The sequence below is a fragment of the Dendrobates tinctorius genome, unplaced genomic scaffold, assembly GCF_039654945.1.
Source record: "Dendrobates tinctorius isolate UK_male_01 unplaced genomic scaffold, ASM3965494v1 ptg000060l, whole genome shotgun sequence".
Taxonomy (NCBI): Eukaryota; Metazoa; Chordata; class Amphibia; order Anura; family Dendrobatidae; genus Dendrobates; species Dendrobates tinctorius.
In genome coordinates this window covers 30132501-30157011 of record NW_027361728.1, presented here as the reverse complement: position 1 = coordinate 30157011, position 24511 = coordinate 30132501, and the positions used below count along the sequence as shown (strand labels likewise).

The 24511-nt window shown below is 43.8% G+C and overlaps 1 protein-coding gene across 10 annotated transcripts in view; it reads left to right on the top strand.

The window, feature by feature from the left end:
- Positions 1 to 24511, top strand: part of NAALADL2 (N-acetylated alpha-linked acidic dipeptidase like 2) — a 1451400-nt gene that overhangs the window by 721111 nt on the left and 705778 nt on the right. For all 10 annotated transcript variants that reach the window (XM_073578823.1, XM_073578822.1, XM_073578821.1 and 7 more), the window contains one exon: positions 244 to 505. In XM_073578823.1, coding sequence (XP_073434924.1) covers positions 244 to 505 — 262 coding nt within the window. The remainder of the gene's footprint in view (positions 1 to 243; positions 506 to 24511) is intronic.

The following is a 24511-nucleotide window of genomic DNA, read 5'->3' as shown; positions in this document are numbered from 1 at the left end:
TGGAAAAAATTGCTTAAATTAGATTACTGGATGATAAATTATTCATTGTCGTCTTTATTTAGTTTGTGCATTGAAGCAGATCTCAGATACTTTACTAGTTATTTAAAAGTCTGTCAGTAGACAGAAAGCAGAAGATAAGAAAGGTCTGCCTTTCTTCCTATATAGACCACAGAAGAAGAAAGGTCTATCATACATTTTTAAATACATTCCAGATCTAATGTAAAATCTCTTTTTGCCTTCCAGATATTTCACACAGACTTCTGTCAATAAAACAAACTCGGACCCGGCAAAAAATATTGCACTTCTATGGACTTCAATGGGCTTAAAAGAAGTTCAGTTAGTAAATTATTCAGTATTACTTGACCTACCAGGCTCTTCTCCAAATACAATCACTCTTAACAATGGCCAGTGTTATTATGCAAGCGGACAGCAGTGTGATGAAGAGACCAAAAGTCAGGAATTTCCGTACTTGTACGCTGCCTATTCTGCCAGTGGCACTCTGACGGTAATGTGGCTATTTATCACTGTCATTTAAATAAAATGCATTTATATATTCCTTGGTTTCATTCCATTGAAAGTAAATGTAGATTTAAGTAGCAACTGTGAATATGTTATTAAAATACTAAACACTTTGTATTCGAGAAATAGTAAAGTGAAAGTACATTTCAGCTTATAAAAATATTGCTGTTAGATAAATAATGTTATTAAAAATAGCTGTTAATATTTATTGCTACTGCTGTAATGTTAACATGTTCCACAGCACTGTGATTGCCATCATGCACAACAGTTCCTGTCCCCAATGGGACATCTGATTTCCATAACTAAGCAGACTACACAATTTCACAGACATTTAACCAACTTTCCTTCATGATGTTCTAAAGTTTTGGGGGGTTCCCACAAGCTTGGAGAGAATGTTCAAATTTCAAGCAGATGTTGACTTAACCATTAATGCAGCATTCTAATGCAGATTTCGCATTTTCTATCTTGACACTTAACACAATGTAGAAAAATACCTTGAAGCAGAAAAGGGTAATTTACACCTAACTTTGCGTTCCATGGCTTTTTGCTTTAGATTGTGTGCACACGTCGCTTTTTTTAGCATTTTCCCTCTGCGAAAACGCTAAGAAAACGCATCCCATACAATCCTATTGATTCCACATTGCTGTGCTAATGCTGCAGATTTTTCCGCTGCGGAATGGCATAGCGATTCCGCACCCATAGGATTGCATTGAAACGCTCACTTTACGCATGTGGCTATGCCTACTATGCATAAAGTGAGCGCTTCATGTGCGGATGGTACTCGGGGTCTGTAGGAGAGGAGACTCTCCTCCAGGCCCTGGGTACCATAATCCTGTAAAAAATAGAATAAAAATAAAAAATAGTGTTATATTCACCTTCCGACGGCCACGGAGCCTTCCCACCTGCCCATCACGCTGCCAGCATCTTCTGGTCCCAGTGATGCTTTGCGCGAATCACTTGAGATGACGGCGCGTCGCACTCTCACGAGTGTGATGTCACAAATGTCCTTCGCGCAAAGCATCACTGGGACCGGAAGATGCCGGTAGCGGCGATGAGGAGATTGGGGGCCATCTGAAGGTGAGAATAACCATTTTATTTACTTTTTTATTTTTTTTAACATCCTATCATGTAAAATGTTGGTCACTAGTGTTGAGCTTTCCGATACCGCAAGTATCGGGTATTGGCCGATATTAGCTGTATCGGAATTCTGATACTGACTTCCGATACTTTTTTCGTATCGGATACCGGAATCGGAAGTTCCCATAAAGTTATCAGCCTGCTCGATTTGATTCAGCCAATGGGAATCCTCAGAAGTGTGGGCACATCCTGTTAGGCATGTTAACTATTGGCATGACTGTGATTGGCTGCTGAAATGACGTCATCATGATGCACGGTCTGTGCGCATCATGATGCGCCGTCTATGCCGACTGCGGGGGGTCTGTGCCGACTGTCGTGGGTCTGTACGGGCCTGCCGGGTGCCTGTGCCGGCTGCCGGTGGTTTGTGCGGGCCTCTCGGGGGTCTGTGCCAACTGCTGGGTGCCTGTGCCGGCTGCCGGTGGTCTCTGCGGGCCTGCCGGGGGTCTTGTGTGTGTGCAGGCATCGTCCGATGGGACTACAAGTCCCATCGGGCGATGCCTGCTACACTGACAGTGATTGACACATTAGCCAATGATGGGACAGTAGTAATCCCATCATCCGGCTAATGTGTTGAATGTAAAAAAAAAAAAACATACTACATACATACTACATACATGCTACATACATACATACTATATACATACTACATATATACTACATTCATACCGCATACATATATACTACATACATGCTACATACATACTACATACATGCTACATACATACTACATATATACATACTACATACATACTATATACATACTACATATATACTACATTCATACAGCATACATACATACTACATACATGCTACATACATGCTACATACATACTACATACATGCATGCTACATACATACTACATACATACATACTACATACATACGTGCTACATACATACTACATATATACTACATTCATACAACATACATATATACTACGTACATACTACATACATGCTACATACATACTACATATATACTTACAGCATACATACATACTACATACATGCTACATACATACTACATATATACATACTACATATATACATACTACATATATACTGTACATACTACATATATACTACATTCATACTACATACATACTACATACATACCACATACATACTACATACATACTACATACATGCTACATATATACATACTACATACATACTACATACATGCTACATACATACTACATACATACTACATACATATATACTACATACATACTACATATAAACATACTATATACAAACTACATACATACTACATATATACTACATACATATATACTACATACTACATATATACTACATACAACATACATACATACTACATACATGCTTCATATATGCTACATTCATACAACATACATACTGCATACAACATACATACATACTACATACATGCTACATACATACTACATTCATGCAACATACAGTGGGGCAAAAAAGTATTTAGTCAGTCAGCAATAGTGCAAGTTCCACCACTTAAAAAGATGAGAGGCGTCTGTAATTTATATCATAGGTAGACCTCACTATGGGAGACAAACTGAGAAAAAAAAATCCAGAAAATCACATTGTCTGTTTTTTTTTCATTTTATTTGCATATTATGGTGGAAAATAAGTATTTGGTCAGAAACAAGCAATCAAGATTTCTGGCTCTCACAGACCTGTAACTTCTTCTTTAAGAGTCTCCTCTTTCCTCCACTCATTACCTGTAGTAATGGCACCTGTTTAAACTTGTTATCAGTATAAAAAGACACCTGTGCACACCCTCAAACAGTCTGACTCCAAACTCCACTATGGTGAAGACCAAAGAGCTGTCAAAGGACACCAGAAACAAAATTGTAGCCCTGCACCAGGCTGGCAAGACTGAATCTGCAATAGCCAACCAGCTTGGAGTGAAGAATTCAACTGTGGGAGCAATAATTAGAAAATGGAAGACATACAAGACCACTGATAATCTCCCTCGATCTGGTGCTCCACGCAAAATCCCACCCCGTGGGGTCAGAATGATCACAAGAACGGTGAGCAAAAATCCTAGAACCACGCGGGGGGACCTAGTGAATGAACTGCAGAGAGCTGGGACCAATGTAACAAGGCCTACCATAAGTAACACACTACGCCACCATGGACTCAGATCCTGCAGTGCCAGACGTGTCCCACTGCTTAAGCCTGTACATGTCCGGGCCCGTCTGAAGTTTGCTAGAGAGCATTTGGATGATCCAGAGGAGTTTTGGGAGAATGTCCTATGGTCTGATGAAACCAAACTGGAACTGTTTGGTAGAAACACAACTTGTCGTGTTTGGAGGAAAAAGAATACTGAGTTGCATCCATCAAACACCATACCTACTGTAAAGCATGGTGGTGGAAACATCATGCTTTGGGGCTGTTTCTCTGCAAAGGGGCCAGGACGACTGATCCGGGTACATGAAAGAATGAATGGGGCCATGTATCGTGAGATTTTAAGTGGAAACCTCCTTCCATCAGCAAGGGCATTGAAGATGAAACGTGGCTGGGTCTTTCAACATGACAATGATCCAAAGCACACCGCCAGGGCAACGAAGGAGTGGCTTCGTAAGAAGAATTTCAAGGTCCTGGAGTGGCCTAGCCAGTCTCCAGATCTCAACCCTATAGAAAACCTTTGGAGGGAGTTGAAAGTCCGTGTTGCCAAGCGAAAAGCCAAAAACATCACTGCTCTAGAGGAGATCTGCATGGAGGAATGGGCCAACATACCAACAACAGTGTGTGGCAACCTTGTGAAGACTTACAGAAAACGTTTGACCTCTGTCATTGCCAACAAAGGATATATCACAAAGTATTGAGATGAAATTTTGTTTCTGACCAAATACTTATTTTCCACCATAATATGCAAATAAAATGAAAAAAAAACAGACAATGTGATTTTCTGGATTTTTTTTTCTCGGTTTGTCTCTCATAGTTGAGGTCTACCTATGATGTAAATTACAGACGCCTCTCATCTTTTTAAGTGGTGGAACTTGCACTATTGCTGACTGACTAAATACTTTTTTGCCCCACTGTACATAGATGCTACATACATGCTACATACATACTACATACATACAACATGCTACAGACATACAACATACATACTACATACTGCATACATACAACATACATACATTCATACAATACATACATACTACATACAATACATTCATACAATACATACATAGACATACAGTACATATAACATAGAGTACATACTCACCAATACTTGTCACATTGTTCCCCGAAGCCAGTGTCATCTAAGGAAAAATATGAAAATAACAAACAATCCATATACTCCATGATCCGCAGAAATCCACGCGTGTCCACGCCAATTTCCCGTGGAGAGCAGCAGTGTCAGCTGATGCGACCGCTCTCTAGGGGCTCAAGGAATCCAGTGTCGGGAGGTAGGTATCCTTCCGCACTGTATTCTTCCACCACTGTAAAAACATAGTCCCTAGTCTCACTTTTGGCATTGCTGTGTGAAAAAGTTCCCATGCAGAATTTGCCATAAAGTGAGACCAGGGACTATTTTTTTTACAGTGGCGGAGGAATACAGTGCGGAAGGATACCTACCTCCCAACACTGGATTCCTGAGCCCCGTAGAGAGCGGTCGCATCATCTGATGCTGCTGCTCTCCGCGGAAGATCGGCATGGGACACTCACTCGTGGATTTCTGCGGATCAGGGAGTATTTGGTGGTTTGTTATTTTCATATTTTTCCTTAGATGACACTGGCTTCGGGGATCAAAGTGACAAGTAATGGTGAGTATGTGCTCTATGTTGTATGTACTGTATGTCTATATGTATGTATTGTATGAATGTATTTGTATGCAGTATGTATGTTTGTATGTCTGTAGCATGTTGTATGTATGTAGTATATGTGTATGTTGTATGAGTGTAGTATGTATGTAGTATGTATATATGTAGTATGTATGTATGTAGTATGTATATATGTAGTATGTATGTAGTATGTATGTAGTATGTTTGTTTTTTTTTTTACATTCAACACATTAGCCGTTTGATGGGACTACTACTGTCCCATCATTGGCTAATGTGTCAATCACTGTCATGGTAGCAGGCATCGCCCGATGGGACTTGTAGTCCCATCGGACGATGCCTGCACAGACCCCCGCAGTCGGCACAGACCCCCGGGCAGTCGGCACAGACCCCCAGCAGTCGGCACAGACCCCCAGCAGTCGGCACAGACCACCGGGCAGTCGGCACAGACCACCGGGCAGTCGGCACAGACCACCGGGCAGTCGGCACAGACCACCGGGCAGTCGGCACAGACCCCCGGGCAGTCGGCACAGACCCCCGGGCAGTCGGCACAGACCCCCGGCAGCCGGCACAGACCCCCGGCAGGCCAGTACAGACCCCCGGCAGTCGACACAGACACCCGGAAGGTCCGTACACCCCCGAGAGGCTGTACAAGGACAGAAAATGTTTTTTCTTATTCCGATACCGGAAGTCCCATAGACTTGAATGGGACTTCCGGTATCGGAATCAGCGATACTCGATACTTTTTTTTAGATTGGCCGATCCATTCCGATACGATATTTTTCAGTATCGGCTGGTATCACTCAACACTATTGGTCACACTATGTTTGACAAGTGCGACCAACCTGTCAATCAGTTTTCCAAGCTACAGATCGCTTGGAAATCGGTAGCATTCTGCAAGTTAATTACGCTTGCAAAACGCTAGCGTTTAACGGGAATATGCATGCCAATTCCGCATGCGTATTTCCCGCGGCAGGGAGTTGCAGAATTGTCACAGAAATTCTGAACATGTGCACATAGCCTTACTTGACCAGATACACATTTTTGCATATGTATGTTTTTCTTACACTTAATATAGTTAACTCATTGTGTTTTTGGTTAAAAAAATTCTTTATTTTTATGTATAGAATTGGTGCATATTGTGTGCGTATTGATTAAGAATAAAGAGATGCAGCCACAGATTTTATAGAATCCTAATTGAAAGTATCATTTCCTGTATTAATACCAAAAAGGAGGCTAAGAATATTGAAACTCATCCATCATGACATCACATAAATCCAAGAAAAAATGGAACCAAGAGCAGGCAAAGAGTGCTTATAAAATGTAAGTGCTTGTTATTAGTACTTGCTAAGCCAAGGGAAAAGTATATGTGGCATAAAATATAATAAATAAGGCCAAAGGCCAACCAACCTTATTGTGACGTGGGCTGCGGTTCGCTACTTAGCTTCTTCGGGGGGAGAAGCTAAGTAGCGAAACACACATTGGGGTCCCGCAACCCTCGTCACAATAAGGTTGGGTGGCCTTTGGCCTTATTTATTATTTTTTATGTCACATATACTTTTCCCTTGGCTTAGCAAGTACTAATAACAAGCACTTACATTCTATAAGCACTCTTTGCCTGCTCTTGGTTCCATTTTTTCTTGGGTTAATGTGATGTCATGATGGATGAGCTTCAATATTCTTAGCCTCCTTTTTGGTATTAATACGGGAAATGATACTTTCAATTAGGATTCTATAAAATCTGTGGCTGCATCTCTTTATTCTTAATCAATACGCACACAATATGCGCCAATTCTATACATAAAAATAAAGAATTTTTTAACCGAAAACACAATGAGTTAACTATATTAAGTGTAAGAAAAACATACATATGCAAAAACGTGTATCTGGTCAAGTAAGGCTATGTGCACATGTTCAGAATTTCTGCAAAAATTCTGCAACTCCCTGCCGTGGGAAATACGCATGCGGAATTGGCATGCATATTCCCGTTAAACACTAGCGTTTTGCAAGTGTAATTAGCTTTCAGAATGCTATCGCTTTCCAAGCGATCTGTAGCTTGGAAAACTGATTGACAGGTTAGACACACTTGTCAAACATAGTGTGACCAACTTTTTACATGATAGGATGCTAAAAATAATAAAAAAATAAATAATAAAATGGTTATTCTCACCTTCCGACGGCCCCCAATCTTAGCAAGTACTAATAACAAGCGCTTACATTTTTTAAGCACTCTTTGCCTGTGGTTTAATCTGTAGGTCTGGATTTATGACCACATTATTATGGGAAAATAATGGTAGCAGTCACATGTTTATATCTCTCTGTCCGTGGTCTATCTTGTAGGTCCGCTCAGATCACTTAAATATGCACTGTTGCACTTTATAGGTCTATTGAGAGATATTTGTGTCCTTTTCTTATTTTCTGCACATCTTCCCCGTTTTGGTGGGCAATATTTTTTAACATTATCCTTGTTGTATTTATTAAGGCCAATTTTATTGGTATATGTGATTATATACTACGCTGCCACTTTTCCTTCCAACCTCCTTTGTGCGTGGCTACCTAGGTGTTGCTGATTCCCTTATCTATGAAATTTTTCATCAATTATTTACTCTTTTTGTATTACATTTGAATAACAATAAAATCCTTATATTTTAATTTACTGCTCTTGGTTCCATTTTTTCTTGGCTTTACATTTCCTTTATTAGCAGTACAGGGCAATGAATTTACTAATAATCTCTATTCTTAACAGATCAGTGACAGCAAGCAATGTCAATCCAAACTGCTGTTATGTGTAACCCATGCATACTGCATAGTGTGGGGGAAAAGGGGACTACTGGAACAATTCTGAGCTTGGAGACCACACTAATAAAAATCTAGGAAATGAGCAACTCAATTCGATGGAAATTGAATTTGCTTCTAATTTTAAGGAATTCGCTTAATTCCAAAAATTTTAACAATTTGCGATTCACTTCACGTAATGTGGCCAACGACATTTTACACATTGCGGAAGATTACATCAGTCACAGAAGGGTCACATAATCTCAGGCACGGCTTCCTTATAATGCCTTGCAGCTATCGCATGGTATAGAAAAGCCAATCAGGAAGGGACTATTGAATCCTTCATTAATCAGAAGCAGGGAATACAGCAGCCAGTATTTTTGTGAGTGGACTTCATGGCTTACAGTTTAGCCCTAGTGATATGGATAGAAATCTGTAATTGAGCAAACTGTGCTGATAATATGTGACTGCACAACATCAAAGAAGATTAGTGTGTGAAAACAGGCCGTTTATACTGGTTTCTACCAATTTATCTTTATCCATATATGTTAAAGTCCCTTTGACACTACTAAAGATATGTTTGCATTAGAATTTGAAAAAAGTTTTATACATTCCTAGGAGATCTCAGTGTCATAAAGAGTGCATTTAGAGACACCTTCCAGTCTCAGATTGTATAGTCGAGTTGTCAATCAACACACTGACAGCTCAGCATGCCCCTCTACCAGATTGGATGGCCAAGCTGTCAATGAAAGTACTGACAGCTTTAGCATGAACCTGTACCGGATTGGAAGACCAAACTGTTAGTAACTGCATCCCAGAAGCATTGAGGGGTGGAACCGCTAGGGTATATTTGCACGGTCACAAACCAGCAGCGCTTTGGACGCAGCACATGTCTGCTCCATCTAAAGTGCTGTCGGCTTTTGTACGTGCTGTGATTCCGCATGTGCTCATTGAACAAACAGGACCATGCAACAGCAGAAAGAAGGTGTGAGCAATCCGGAGAACAATAGAGAGAAGATGCCTGTATGGAATCTTAATAGTAGAATTATAAGTGTGGATAACACATACAGATGCAGGACACAGCTTGAAAGTAAATGCTGGAAATTTAAAGGAGGACAAGAGTAGCAGAGTAGATGTACACCTGACTGAAGCTGAGTCAAATGAGAGGTAAAGTTAACTCATGATTGCTGAGAACTATGTTTCTTCAACACCCAGGAAGTAGGCGGCTGCCTAAGCTACACCTAACATGTCTAGGGTGATGACATCAATGGTGCTTGCCAGGCTTTCACAGTAACCCTGCATGGTCTAGCACATAGTGAGCCAACTATAAAAGAGAGAGAAGTGTTAGGTTGGTCTTCAAGTTAGACCATCAAGTATATTGGATGGTTGCCAGATCTAAGGACTGCTCAAGCAAATGATTGATAGACACAGAGTGGTTCTGTATCAAATGTCATGTTTATTCAATCAGATTTGCCTGTCATATATACCCATTTGAAGGGGTGTAAACATTATGACCACCCACCATGCCATTCTCCTTTGCAGACACCTCGCTCACTTTCACGTCTATGCGTAGATTTGGGCCAATTTTGGGTGGTCTTGACCTTGTTTATTTTGGGTTCAGTAATCCCACATCTCATCACCTAAGTGCTCGCCTTCGGGACTCAGGTACTGTTTCCTCTTACCCATACCCGTGCCTTGGTGATTATTTCACTCTGAAACGCCTCAGTCCACCCCGGCAACTCAGAGCATCCAACTTTATTATATCACACCCGAACCTGAGTGTCCTGACACTGCGGTCTAGCGGGCACTCTATTTATTTTACCCTGACCCCCGGCCACATCCTTGGCCGGTGCCAGAGGGTTCCTCCTGTGTACGTTCCCAGTCGCCTCTGCGACCACACACTCCTGGTTCTTCCTGGCATTCTTTTTAAACCTGCGGTTTTTACACCAGTTTCTTTGTGTGGGACCCTGGAACTGAGCTGTCCCGAACTTACCAGGGGCCATTTCCAGCTCTGGATTCAGTGGAGTCTCCACATCCTCTACTGCCACAACCTCTAGGGGGAGTCTATCGGGGTTACACTCTGTCCCTAAGTTGGCGAACCCTGTGGCAGGTATCTCAACATCTTTGAGTTCTAAGCCCAAAACAACATTCTTCACCTCTCCTGCCAATAACTCTAGGGGGAGCTAATTGGGATTACTGTTGTGAGTTCATTTTCCCCTTCACCATTGAGGTCTGATGAACTCCCTCTTCTGGTGAAGGAAGGTAGTGAGGCTGATTACCAAGCACCTGAGCAGGATGATGATGACTGGGTCACTGGAATTGCTGACTGGATATAAGGCAGCCGACGCCCTTCTGCCTTGGTGGTGATTTCCCTGAGGGATTCTAGGAGACCAGTCTGATTCCTGCTCCTCAAAAGCTAAGTTTTCTGCTCTTCTTTTTGCATTTGTGTTTTGGTTTTGTTTTGCCTTGTTTTTCTGGATTTCTGCCATTCCCTGCTGGGGTGAGCTGAATTCCTTTTTGCTCTGTCTTCAGAAAATACCTGAGTACTGATATAGTCTTTTTGAAGCCTAGCGTCTTCAGGGCTTTTTTCCCTATCAGTCTGTTGGCTCTTGTTTTGATAGGGTTTTGGCGGATTGCAGACAGCAGCTTTTCTATCCTGTCCTATTTAGTTAGCTTTGGCCCCATCATTTGCTCAGCCTATCTTTCTATCTGTGTGAGTGTTTTTTCATCTTGCTTCACCGTCATTATATGTTGGGGGCTGCCTATTGCTTTGGGGTCTGCTCTGGGTCAGTTTAGATTTCCCTTTCTGTCTTTAGGCTATTTAGTTCTCTGTCTGTGATCGAGGGGTCTAGGGCACCGTAGGAACCCCCCACGGCTACTGCTAGTTTTTGTTGATAGGTTCAGGGGTCTGCAATCCGATAGCTGCCAACTTCTCTGGTTTTCTGGACTTAGCTAGTATTTCTGTTTTTGCCTCCTACAGTGACTCATTCATAGCAGAATCACCAGCCATACCGCAGATCCTAGGGTACTCAATAGCAGGAAAGAATTGTAAAAAAAAAAAAAAAAAAAAAAAAGGGTGTGTATATTTTTTCCTCTATATCTCTGAGGCCGTAGGGGGAATTTTTTTTCCTCTCAATGGAGATAAAGCAATTGTCTGATCGTGTGGAGCAGCTCGATGTGGATGTGCGGGGAATTTCCGCCTACCTTGCTCATTCACATGCTGCTGAACCAAAGATCCCTACTCCTGATGTGTTTTTTGGGGATCGGTCTAAATTTTTGAATTTCAAAAATAATTGTAAATTATTTTTTGCCTTGAAGCCTAACTCGTCAGGGAGCTCCACGCAGCAGGTTAAAATTGTCATCTCTTTGATGCGTGGTGATCCCCAGGATTGGCCGGTTTCTTTGAAACCAGATGATCCTATTCTGACTAATGTGAACACATTTTTTCAAGCCTTGGGGTTGTTGTATGACAAACCTAATGCTATTGATCAGGCTGAAAAGACCCTGTTGGCATTGAGCCAGGGTCGAGATTCTGCAGAATTGTACTGTCAAAAATTCTGAAAGTGGGCAGTCCTTACTAACTGGAATGATAATGCCTTGGCAGCTCTCTTTCGGAAGGGTTTGTCAGAAGCCGTAAAAGCTACTATGGTGGGATTTCCTGTTCCCTCTGGTCTTGACGATTCTATGTCATTAGCCATTCAGGTTGATCGGCGTTTACGTGAATGCAGGACTGCACGAGAGGTGTTGCCACCTGTTGAGCAAGTGTCTGAACCTATGCAATGTGATAGAGTTTTGTCCAGGGAGCAACGTCAGGAGTTCAGAAGGCGTAATAAGCTGTGTTTTTTTTGTGGAGATGCCTCGCATACTCGCATATTATTTCTGTCTTTCCTAAACGAGAGAAACGTTTTGCACACACGTTTTCTGTGGGTGGTGTTCAACCTAAGTTTCTTCTGGCAATTACTCTGATCTGCTCCCTGTCCACATTTTCTGCCAAGGCTTTTGTGGATTCGGGAGCAGCCCTGAACCTAATGGACTTGGATTTTGCTAAACGTTGTGGATTTCTGATGACACCTCTGTGGACGCCTATCCCTTTGAGGGGGATTGATGCTACTCCTTTGGTGAAAAATAAACCTCAGTTTTGGACAAAGGTGGTAATGCGGGTCGCCCCAGACCATCAAAAAAATTGCAGATTTTTGGTGTTGCATAATTTGCATGATTCCATTGTTCTGGGGTTTCCCTGGTTGCAAATTCATAATCCAGTTTTGGATTGGAAATCTGTGTCTGTGGTGAGTTGGGGTTGTCGGTGTGCCCTTAGAGAGGCTCCGTTTTTTTCCACCTCTCCTCAGTCGCATGATGTTCCTGACTATTTGGCAGACTTTTATGATGTATTTAGTGAGAATGAGTCTGCGTCTTTGCCTCCTCATAGGAGTTATGACTGTGCAATTGAGTTGAGCCCTGGGTGTAAATTTCCCAAGGGTCGGCTCTTCAATTTATCTGTACCCGAGCACGAGGCTATGTGATCCTATATTAAGGAGGCGTTAGAGAAGGGTCATATTAGACCATCCTCTTCACCCTTAGGTGCCGTTTTTTTTTTCGTGGCCAAAAAGGATGGTTCATTAAGGCCTTGTATTGATTTTCGTGCCCTCAACAAAATTACTATTAAATATCAGTATCCGTTACCCCTGATTTCGGATCTATTCTCCAGAGTTAAAGGTGCTTGCTGGTTTACCAAGCTTGACCTCAGGGGGGCGTATAATCTTATCCGCATTAAGCATGGGGATGAATGGAAGACGGCGTTTAATACTCCGGAGGGACATTTTAAGTACCTGGTGATGCCTTTTGGGCTCAATAATGCCCCTTCTGTCTTCCAGTGCTTCATGAACGACGTTTTCTGAGACTTTGTGGATAAATTTTTGATTATCTATCTGGAAGATGTTTTGATCTTCTCCAAGGATTGGGATTCTCATGTGGAACATGTTCGAACTGTGTTCCGGATCTTGAGGGAGAATTCCCTGTATGTCAATGGATCAAAATGCCTTTTTGGGGAACAGAGGATTTCATTTTTGGGATTTATTTTGTCTCCGTCAACTATTGAAATGGACCCGGCCAAGGTACAGGCCATTTATGCTTGGATTCAGCCCACTTCTTTGAAGGCCCTCCAGAAGTTTTTGGGTTTTGCTAATTTTTATCGGAAATTTATAGCAAAATTTTCTAGTATTGCCAAGCCATTGAATGATCTGACTAAGAAGGGTGCTGATGTGTTGAATTGGTCTCCGGAGGCTGTTTCTTCCTTTCAGGAGCTGAAGCGAAGATTCACTTCTGCCCCGGTTTTGCGGCAACCTGATGTCTCACTCCCGTTCCAGGTAGAGGTGGACGCTTCTGAGATTGGTGCAGGAGCTGTTTTGTCCCAAAAGGATCCTGTAACATCTAAAATGAATCCCTGTGCTTTCTTTTCCCGAAAGTTCTCTCCATCTGAACGTAACTATGATGTGGGGAATCGGGAACTGTTAGCCATGAAATGGGCATTTGAGGAGTGGAGACATTGGTTGGAGGGAGCTAAACATCAAGTCGTGGTCCTCACTGACCACAAGAATTTGATTTACCTGGAGTCGGCCAAACGCTTGAACCCTAGACAGGCTAGGTGGGCCTTGTTTTTTACATGTTTGATTTTGTGGTCTCTTTTCTTCCTGGCACTAAGAATGTCAAGGCTGACGCTCTCTCTAGGAGCTTCTTTGCTGATTCTCCTGTGGTGACCAAGCCTGCTACCATCTTAGGCGAAGGGGTAGTTCTTTCTGCCATCTCGCCCGATTTGAGACGTGCTCTGGAAGAGTTCCAGGAGGACAAACCTGAGCGTTGTCCCATTGGAAAGTTTCTATGTTCCTGACCAGTGGAAGAAGAGAGTGATGTCTGAAGGTCATTGCTCTGCATTGGCTGGTCATCCAGGTATTTTTGGTACTAGAGATCTGGTGAGTCGGTCTTTTTGGTGGCCCGCCTTGTCTCATGATGTCAGGAATTTTGTGCAGTCCTGTGGGACTTGCTCCCGGTCTAAACCTTGTTCTCGCTCTAGTGGGTTGTTGATGCCTTTGCCGGTCCCCAGGAGGCCATGGACCCATATTTCAATGGATTTCATCTCTGATATGCCTGTCTCTCAGAGAATGACTGCTATTTGGGTGATTTGTGGTAGGTTCTCTAAGATGGTTCATCTTGTACCACTCCCTAAGTTGCCATCTTCCTCTGAGTTGGTGCCCCTGTTTTTGCAACAGGTGGTTCGCTTGCACGGGATTCCTGAGAACATTGTATCTGACAGAGGAGTTCAGTTTGTGTCTAGATTTTGGAGGACTTTCTGTTCCAACCTGGGAATTCAGTTGTCCTTCTCTTCTGCTTTTCACCCTCAGACCAATGGGCAGACGGAGAGAACAAACCAGACCTTGGAGTCGTATTTGAGATGTTTTATTTCTGCTGATCAGGATGATTGGGTTTCTTTTTTGCCCTTGGCCGAATTTGCTTTAAATAATAGAGCTAGTTCTGCCACTTTGATGTCACCTTTTTTTTGTAACTTTGGGTTTCATCCTCGATTTTCTTCAGGGCAGGTGGAGCCTTCTGCCTGCCCAGGTGTTGACACTGTGGTGGAGAGAATGCACCAGATCTGGGACCAAGTGGTGGATAAGTTATCTCTCTCCCAGGAAAAGGACCAGCGGTTTTCCAACCGACATAGGACCATTGGTCCCCAGTTTAAGGTTGGTGATATGGTTTGGTTATCATCAAAAAATATCGCTATGAAGGTGGCTTCTCCTAAGTTTAAGCCTAGATTTATTGGACCTTACCAGATTTTGGAGATTATTAATCCGGTCTCTTTTCGCTTGGCTCTTCCTGTAACATTTAAAATCCAGAATATGTTTCATAAGTCCTTGTTGAAGAGGTTTGTTGAACCAGTTGTTCCTGGGGTGGCACCTCCGGACCCTATATTGGTTGAAGGTAACATGGAATATGAGGTAGGGAAGATACTGGATTCCCGTCTGGCTAGACGGAGACTCCAGTATTTGGTTAAGTGGAAGGGTTTTGGTCAGGAGGATAATTCCTGGGTCTCTGCCTCTGATATTCATGCCAAAAGATTGGTGCGTGCCTTTCATCGGGCTAACCCTGATCGCCCTGGTGGCGTGCATGAGGGTTCGGTGACCCCTCCTCAAGGGGGAGGTACTGTTGTGAGTTAATTTTCCCCTTCACCATTGAGGTCTGATGAACTCCCTCTTCTGGTGAAGGAAGGTAGTGAGGCTGATTACCAAGCACCTGAGCAGGATGATGATGACTGGGTCACTGGAATTGCTGACTGGATATAAGGCAGCCGACGCCCTTCTGCCTTGGTGGTGATTTCCCTGAGGGATTCTAGGAGACCAATCTGATTCCTGCTCCTCAAAAGCTAAGTTTTCTGCTCTGCTTTTTGCATTTGTGTTTTGGTTTTGTTTTGCCTTGTTTTTCTGGATTTCTGCCATTCCCGGCTGGGGTGAGCTGAATTCCTTTTTGCTCTGTCTTCAGAAAATACTTGAGCACTGATATAGTCTTTTTGAAGCCTAGCATCTTCAGGGCTTTTTCCCTATCAGTCTGTTGGCTCTTGTTTTGATAGGGTTTTGGCGGATTGCGGACAGCAGCTTTTCTATCCTGTCCTATTTAGTTAGCTTTGGCCCCATCATTTGCTCAGCCTATCTTTCTATCTGTAAATTTATAAGCCGCGGAGACACCAACACATGTTTCTCAACGCAGGCAGTGACTAGCCAGGTCTTTCACCGGGAAGGAACAACCATGGGAAGGGCAGTCTCCAATGAAGGAAACCACCTATGCCACAACATGGTATCCATCCACAGACAGCTGTTTCGGGGTATTGCCCCTCATCAGTGTGGAGTAGGAAACTGGCTAGTAGGAGCAATGCCTAGTAACAGACCATGAAAAGAGGAGGATGAATGACCTCATGGAGATCAACATCCGACACTGCGGAGACACCATCACGTGTTTCTCAACGCAGTGATTCTAGAGCACTGCTCCCATCCCTTATGGGAAATATGTAAAACATGCAAATATATAAGCCGCGGAGACACCATCACATGTTTCTCAACGCAGGCAGTGACTAGCCACGTCTTTCACCGGGAAGGAACAACCACGGGAAGGGCAGTCTCCAATGAAGGAAACCACCTATGCCAAAACATGGTATCCATCCACAGACAGCTGTTTCGGGGTATTGCCCCTCATCAGTGTGGAGTAGGAAACTGGCTAGTAGGAGCAATGCCTAGTAACAGACCATGAAAAGAGGAGGATGAATGACCTCATGGAGATCAACATCCGACACTGCGGAGACACCTGGCTAGTCACTGCCTGCGTTGAGAAACATGTGATGGTGTCTCCGTGGCTTATATATTTGCATGTTTTACATATTTCCCATAAGGGATGGGAGCAGTGCTCTAGAATCACTGTGTTGAGAAACACGTGATGGTGTCTCCACAGTGTCGGATGTTGATCTCCATGAGGTCATTCATCCTCCTCTTTTCATGGTCTGTTACTAGGCATTGCTCCTACTAGCCAGTTTCCTACTCCACACTGATGAGGGGCAATACCCCGAAACAGCTGTCTGTGGATGGATACCATGTTTTGGCATAGGTGGTTTCCTTCATTGGAGACTGCCCTTCCCGTGGTTGTTCCTTCCCGGTGAAAGACCTGGCTAGTCACTGCCTGCGTTGAGAAACATGTGATGGTGTCTCCGCGGCTTATATATTTGCATGTTTTACATATTTCCCATAAGGGATGGGAGCAGTGCTCTAGAATCACTGCGTTGAGAAACACGTGATGGTGTCTCCGCAGTGTCGGATGTTGATCTCCATGAGGTCATTCATCCTCCTCTTTTCATGGTCTGTTACTAGACATTGCTCCTACTAGCCAGTTTCCTACTCCACACTGATGAGGGGCAATACCCCGAAACAGCTGTCTGTGGATGGATACCATGTTTTGGCATAGGTGGTTTCCTTCATTGGAGACTGCCCTTCCCGTTGTAGTTCCTTCCCGGTGAAAGACCTGGCTAGTCACTGCCTGCGTTGAGAAACATGTGATGGTGTCTCCGCGGCTTATATATTTGCATGTTTTACATATTTCCCATAAGGGATGGGAGCAGTGCTCTAGAATCACTGCGTTGAGAAACCCATGATGGTGTCTCCGCAGTGTCCGATGTTGATCTCCATGAGGTCATTCATCCTCCTCTTTTCATGGTCTGTTACTAGGCATTGCTCCTACTAGCCAGTTTCCTACTCCACACTGATGAGGGGCAATACCCCGAAACAGCTGTCTGTGGATGGATACCATGTTTTGGCATAGGTGGTTTCCTTCATTGGAGACTGCCCTTCCCATGGTTGTTCCTTCCTGGTGAAAGACGTGGCTAGTCACTGCCTGCGTTGAGAAACATGTGATGGTGTCTCCGCGGCTTATATATTTGCATGTTTTACATATTTCCCATAAGGGATGGGAGCAGTGCTCTAGAATCACTGCGTTGAGAAACACGTGATGGTGTCTCCGCAGTGTCGGATGTTGATCTCCATGAGGTCATTCATCCTCCTCTTTTCATATCTTTCTATCTGTGTGAGTGTTTTTTCATCTTGCTTCACCGTCAATATATGTTGGGGGCTGCCTATTGCTTTGGGGTCTGCTCTGGGGCAGTTTAGATTCCCTTTCTGTCTTTAGGCTATTTAGTTCTCCAGCTGTGATCGAGGGGTCTAGGGCACCGTAGGAACCCTCCACGGCTGCTGCTAGTTGTTGTTGATAGGTTCAGGGGTCTGCAATCCGATAGCTGCCAACTTCTCTGGTTTTCTGGACTTAGCTTGTATTTCTGTTTTTGCCTCCTACGGTGACTCATTCATAACAGATTACACTCTGTCCATAGGTTGGTGACCCCTATGACAAGTATCTCAACATCTTCGGGCTCTATGCCCGACACAACATTTACTGTGAGAGAGTTGACCCTGGTCTCCACAGGGACCAAAACAGGGGCAAGTCTCTCCCCAACACAGTCCCATATGGGAGGGTCTTTGCCACTCCCCCCACATGTTTAAAGTCCCCACAAGGTGTGGAAATTTGACCTCAGCAGTCAGGTACTCCCGGATTTCCCCATGGATATCCACCACCTCCTGGAGATTGAAAGGGCTAAAATCCAGTGGGACTACAAGATCCAGATGGATAAGCAGGTGTTGGCTAACCAATCATACATTGTGATAGTAGGCAAGGATCATAAGACAACAATGATAATAGATGTGTCAGTGCCAAGTGACAGCAACATCAGAAAGAAGGAATTTGAGAAGCTGGAGAAATACCAGGGCCTCAAAGGAGAATGGGAGAAGATGTGGAAGGTGAAGGCAAACGTGATTCCAGTGGTGATAGGAGCACTTGGAGCAATGACCCCTAAGTTGGAAAAATGGCTACAGCATATCCCAGGAGCAACATCAGAGCTCTCTGTCCAGAAATGTGCAATACTGGGAACAACTAAGATCCTGCGCGGAACCCTCAAACTCCCTGGCCTCTGGTAAAGAACCCAAGAATGAGAACGGACAACAAAGACCGCCCCCATTGGGAGGCGAGAAGGAAGATTTGCATATGTATTCAATGTATATATATCTATTCTATCTATTCTATTCTAACCTGTCACACTGTGATTTTACTGAACGTGGCACATTTATTATCGGCTTTTATTCTATCTTTTACCTAATGTTACCAACTTTTCCAATTTTCAGAAAAGTCTCGTTTTACTGATCACGATTCCGAATGTACCATATTCATGTCGAATTTGTTTGGCGATCGTTTTCTGAACATATTCTCTCATCTCTACTAACAAGCAGAAACGGTTGCAGTTGGCTCAAATATGCTATGCATGAAAACATACATGAATTTTAAAACAGTTTTGGTTACGAATTTGTGCCATGCAACCCTCGATGGTCCAGATGGATGGAGTAATGGATAGTTGGTGGATGGCCATCATGTTTCAACAAGGCTGTGACATCAGCAAGGAGATGGCAGAGTTATGTTTTGGTCTGGAATCATGGGTAGAGAATACTGGTAGGAACCTTTAGGCATAGTATATAGAGTTCCTGACTTACCACTTTCTTCCATGATTCAAAAAGAATAATCATGCCATCCATAGCAAACTCATTTCCATGCATGACAATGCACCATCTCATGCTGCAAAAAATACCTCTGAGTCAATGGCTGCTATGGGCATGAAAGAAAAGAAACTCAAGCTGTGGCCACCATCCTCACCTGACCTCAACCCTATTGAGAACTTTTGGAGCGTCCTCTAGCAAGAGATCTGTGAGTCTGGGCTGCAGATCACATAAAACAGAATCTCTTAGAGGATATTCTGACATCCTGCAAAGAAATTCAAGCAGAAACTATCCAAAATCTTACGCAAGAATTATAAATGTAATATCAAAGAAGGGGATGTATATAGTGATGAGCGAGCATAATCGTGGGTATTTGGTACTCGGCGAGTAGTGAAGTACTCAAGGTATTCTGAACATAGCGAGTATTTCACTACTCACCTCGCACTATTCGTATCTCCCGCCCAGCATTTGCCAATCACAGTAATGCCACTGTCTTGTGTGGTTACTGGGGTGCATAATCTCGCCTTAAACCTCAGGGCAATATTTTAATGGCAGCACTGCTGTCTTGTGTGGTTACTGGGGTGCGTAATCTTGCCTTAAACCTCAAGGCAATATTTTTGTGCTGCTGTGGTGCTGTTTGTAAAACACAAAGCAGTACAAGGCTGTAGTGCTACCTTTCACAAAGCACTAACTGCTTCATGTTCCCCAATATCTGCATCTGAACATCTGCAACTATGGCAGAAAAATCCAAAATTCCTAAAATGGCTGTTGTGAAGGGACAGGGACGTAGACGTGGGGTTGTCATTGGTGCCCAACAAGACACAGAGTCTGAGAGACTGAAGAAGGTTGATGCATCTAGGTTCCTGGCGAAATTTCCCGGTCTGGAACAGAAACCGCTCTGGAAGCCAGAAGAACAAGAGCAGATACTGTCTTGGTTGGCTGATAAGGCCTCAACGAAATGTTCTATCAGCACCCAATCGTCCATGACAAAACAGTCTACTATCCATTCAGAGAACGCTGGGTCATCCTACTCTCAACCTGCTCCTAGATCATCATCCCATCAGGAGTCACAGGAAACATTTGACTCAAACCTTGGCCACTCTGATGATCTGTTTGGTCCATTTCCTTTTGTTGCCTCTGGCCTCTCACCATGCGACATTGAAGAGGAGCATGAGGAGGTATCGTCTGTTGATGATTGCCAAATATTTGAAACCCCATGGCCAGAAGAAAGCCACTTTCATCAACGTGATATACCGGGTGAAGAGGTGGAGCCTGATGGTGATGAGACACAGTTTCCATCTGGCCAGTTGCCAATATCAACACAGAAGGAGGATCACATGGACGATGAGGTGGTCGATGATGAGACCACTGATCCGACCTGGACCGTTGGCACGGGCTGCTGGTTTGAGCAGAGTGTGAAGTGTGTCAACTGTTGCGAGAGCAATCCCTCTGTACCCCAAGTCAAGGCAAGGGTGCGGTCAGCTGCTGTCTGGAATTTTTTTACCGATAGTCCTTCTGAACCAAATGTCATCTGTATTATCTGCCATACAAAGCTGAGCAGAGGCCAGGGCAAAGGCAACCAAAGCACCACCAGTATGCGGAAACACATGGCCGCTAAGCACCCCAGTCAGTGGGCTGAATAACAAGGTACCAAATCGGTGTCTGCAGGTCAAACCACTGCCATATCGCATGTGATACGTCCTTCCCAATCTGCAGGGCAGGAAGCAGGTAATCATCATACCTCTTGCTCACAAGCTATGGTTGCACAGACACAGGACACAACAAGCTCATCCACTTGTTTGTCCCAGGAAAGCGCCCAATTGTCCGTGCCCCAGATGTATGAAAGGAGGCGTAAATACCAAGCCACGCATCCACAAGCACAAATACTGTACGCACACATTGCCAAGTTGCTAGCCATGGTGATGTTGCCATTTAGGCTTGTGGGGACACAGTCTTTCCGTGATCTTTTGGCTGTGGTTGCCCCATGATACTTTGTTCCCAGCCGGCACTATTTTTCCCGCTGTGCTGTCCCAGCGTTACACCAGCACGTCTTAAACAATCTAAAGCGTGCTCTCACTAATGCCGTAACCGGGAAGGTCCATCTTACAACAGACACGTGGACAAGTACTTGTGGCCAGGGATGATACATCTCTGTCACGGCACACTGGCTGAACCTGGTGGAGGGTGGGACAAAGTCTCAAACTGGACCATCAACACATATCCTACCCACACCACGAATAGCGGGCCCAACCTCAATCAGGGTTTCCGCCGTATCATATACGTCCAGTCTCCCCTCTTCCTCCTCCTCCGCCTCGTCATCTTATGCTGAATTACCCTGCACATCACTCCCAAGTTGGGAGCTGTGCAGCAGTACATCAGCAAAGTGGCAACATGCTCTGCTGAAGCTAATCTGCTTAGGTGAAACACCACACATTGCAGCAGAGCTTTGGCAAGGAATAAAACAGACCGATCAGTGGCTCTCCCCACTGCAACTCCAACCCGGTTTGGTTGTTGGCGACAATGGGCGTTAACTGGTGGCGGCTTTAAAGCTCGGGAGCTGATACACGTGCCATACATGGCTCACATGCTGAACCTAGTGGTGCAGAAATTTATAAAAACATATCCTGACTAGCTGAACCTGCTTGAGAAGGTACACTGTATTTGCGCCCATTTCCGCCATTCCTCAACCGCTGTTGCCGGTCTTGCAGCACTTCAAAAGCAATTTAATTTGCCAAACCATCGACTCATTTGTTACCTGCCAACACAGTGGAACTTAACATATCATATGTTGTCAAGGATAAGTGAGCAGCAGAGGGCACTTGCTGAATACCAGCTTAAACATGTCCATCACACTGAGACTCAGCCAAGACACATAACTGTCGAGTGGGTGTGGATCACTGATATTTGTGAGGTGCTTGATAACTTTGAGTACTGCACCAAGCTTGTAAGCGGTGATCAGTCTATTATCAATGTAACCATCCCTATGCTATGTCTGCTGAAAAAATAGCTGCAGAATCAAAAAATGGAATCTTTGCGTGTCCATCAGCTGGGTATGGAGCAAGATTTCACAATGGGTGATCCTACCCAGCACAGCCAATATCGTCAGGCAAGATTGGGGGATGAAGATGATGAAAACGAGGAGGGAGAGGACTTTTTTTCAGTGGTACCAAGAGGACACCTCAAGCTACAGAGGGGAATCCCAACCTCAGCTTCATGTCTGTCCAGCATGGGTGGGCTGGAGAGGAGGAGGAGACAGTGTGAGGAGAGGATGGTATTGTTCCTCCTTTTGGGGTCACAGAAGGTTTGCCTCTTTGCAGCTTGGCACACATGGCACACTTCATATCTGACTGTCTGTGCCAAGACCCTCGTGTATTCCACATTTCAGTAGCAACCTATACTGGTTGGCCACCTTTCTAGACCCACTGTACAAGGACAAATTTCCTTTGCTACTGTTGCAGTCACCATGGGGTTTCACAATGGAATCCTTCAAGAGGGCCGTTGTCGATCATTTGATGGCAACAGCACCTTCAAACACCACTGCTAGCAGAGGTACCAGCTCTGTGCAACAGCATGCATTAATGGGGAGAGACATGCCAAGCAGTTACAAAAGAGGTGGGGGTAAAATGTCCACAAACTGGGCCATCTTCGATAAATCGGCTCATCAACAAGGACTAGCTGGACCAGTAGCAATGTCAAGGAGGGAGAAGTTGAACTAAATGGTCAACAACTATGTAAGTGACCATACCTGCTTCCTTACTGATGCTTCTGTTCCATTTAATTACTGGGTATCCAAGCTACATAGTTGGCCAGACCTCTCCTTACATTCCTTGGAGGTGCTGGCCTGCCCTGCTGCTAGTGTGATGTCAGAGCTTGTTTTCAGTGCTGCTGGGGTAATCATCAAAGATATGCGCATACGGTTGACTACAGAGAATGCAGGCAGGCTGACTCTGATAAAATTTAACAAGGACTGGATTTCGCAACAGTATTTAAGCCCTACAGATGACAGTATCCCAACCTAAAGTCACCCAAAACGTTATTTTTTTTTAAATTGGTGTTCACATCCATCCCTTCATCCAAGCCCCTTTTCTTATTCTTACACATGTTTTCAAATCCTGCTTCTGCCACATGTACCTCATGGTCAATAAGCTAAAAACAATGATCCATTAATTAATATTTTCCATTGGAGGCACTTGTAATGAGAGTGAGACCCTTCTTCTTTCATCAACCATAGTGTCATGCCCCTTGGGCTAATTTTTGGAGACACTGTGGATATGCCTGGACACTGGGCACTGCGACTACTGTGCTAGTAGTCCTAGCTTCATCATAATTGCTTGGCCCTTCAGACCTGCCTTGCTTCCTTCATCAGCTATGATACAGCCCCTAGGGCTAATTTTTGGAGACACTATGGCTATGCCTGGACGCTGGGCACTGCAAATACTGTCCTAGTAGTCCTAGCTTCATCCTAATTGTTTGACCTTTCAGACCTGCCTTGCTTCCTTCATCAACTAAGATAAAGCCCCTTGGGCTAATATTTGGAGACACTATGGCTATGCCTGGACACTGGGCACTGCAACTACTGTGCTAGTTTGCTTATTTTCTTTTATGGCTAGATTTTATTTACATAATAGTTTAAAAATGTCTCAAAATTAAATTTTTTTTATATATTTGTTGGAGTCAGTCCCCTTTTTTCTTGAAAAGAAATCCAAATGTTGGCCTGCAACCAGGCAGTAAAATGTGCTTTGGAGCTTTTCCATAAAAAAATAAAACATTATGTAAAGTATAATTAACCTTCCCTAGAGAAGACTACAGTCATGCACAATTTTAGACGTTAAAACGGAATTGTATTTTCAACAAGTTTTGCATAAATCAATAGTACAGACGAAAGTGAGAACCTTTGTGTTATATCATATCTGAGAAATCCACTTCCTTCTCCACTTATTATCCACTTCTTCCTCTTAAGGCCTCTTTCACACTTCAGTTTTTTGCATCAGTTATAATCCGCCAAAAAGGCGGACAAGCGGATCCGTTCTCAACTGATGTGAACGGATGGCACAAGATCCGTTTTCAGACGGATCCTGAAAATGAAGAAATTTAAAGGAATCGCTGGCCGGGAAGGAGAGAGAGAGAGAGAGAGAGAGAGAGAGAGAGAGAGAGAATTTTT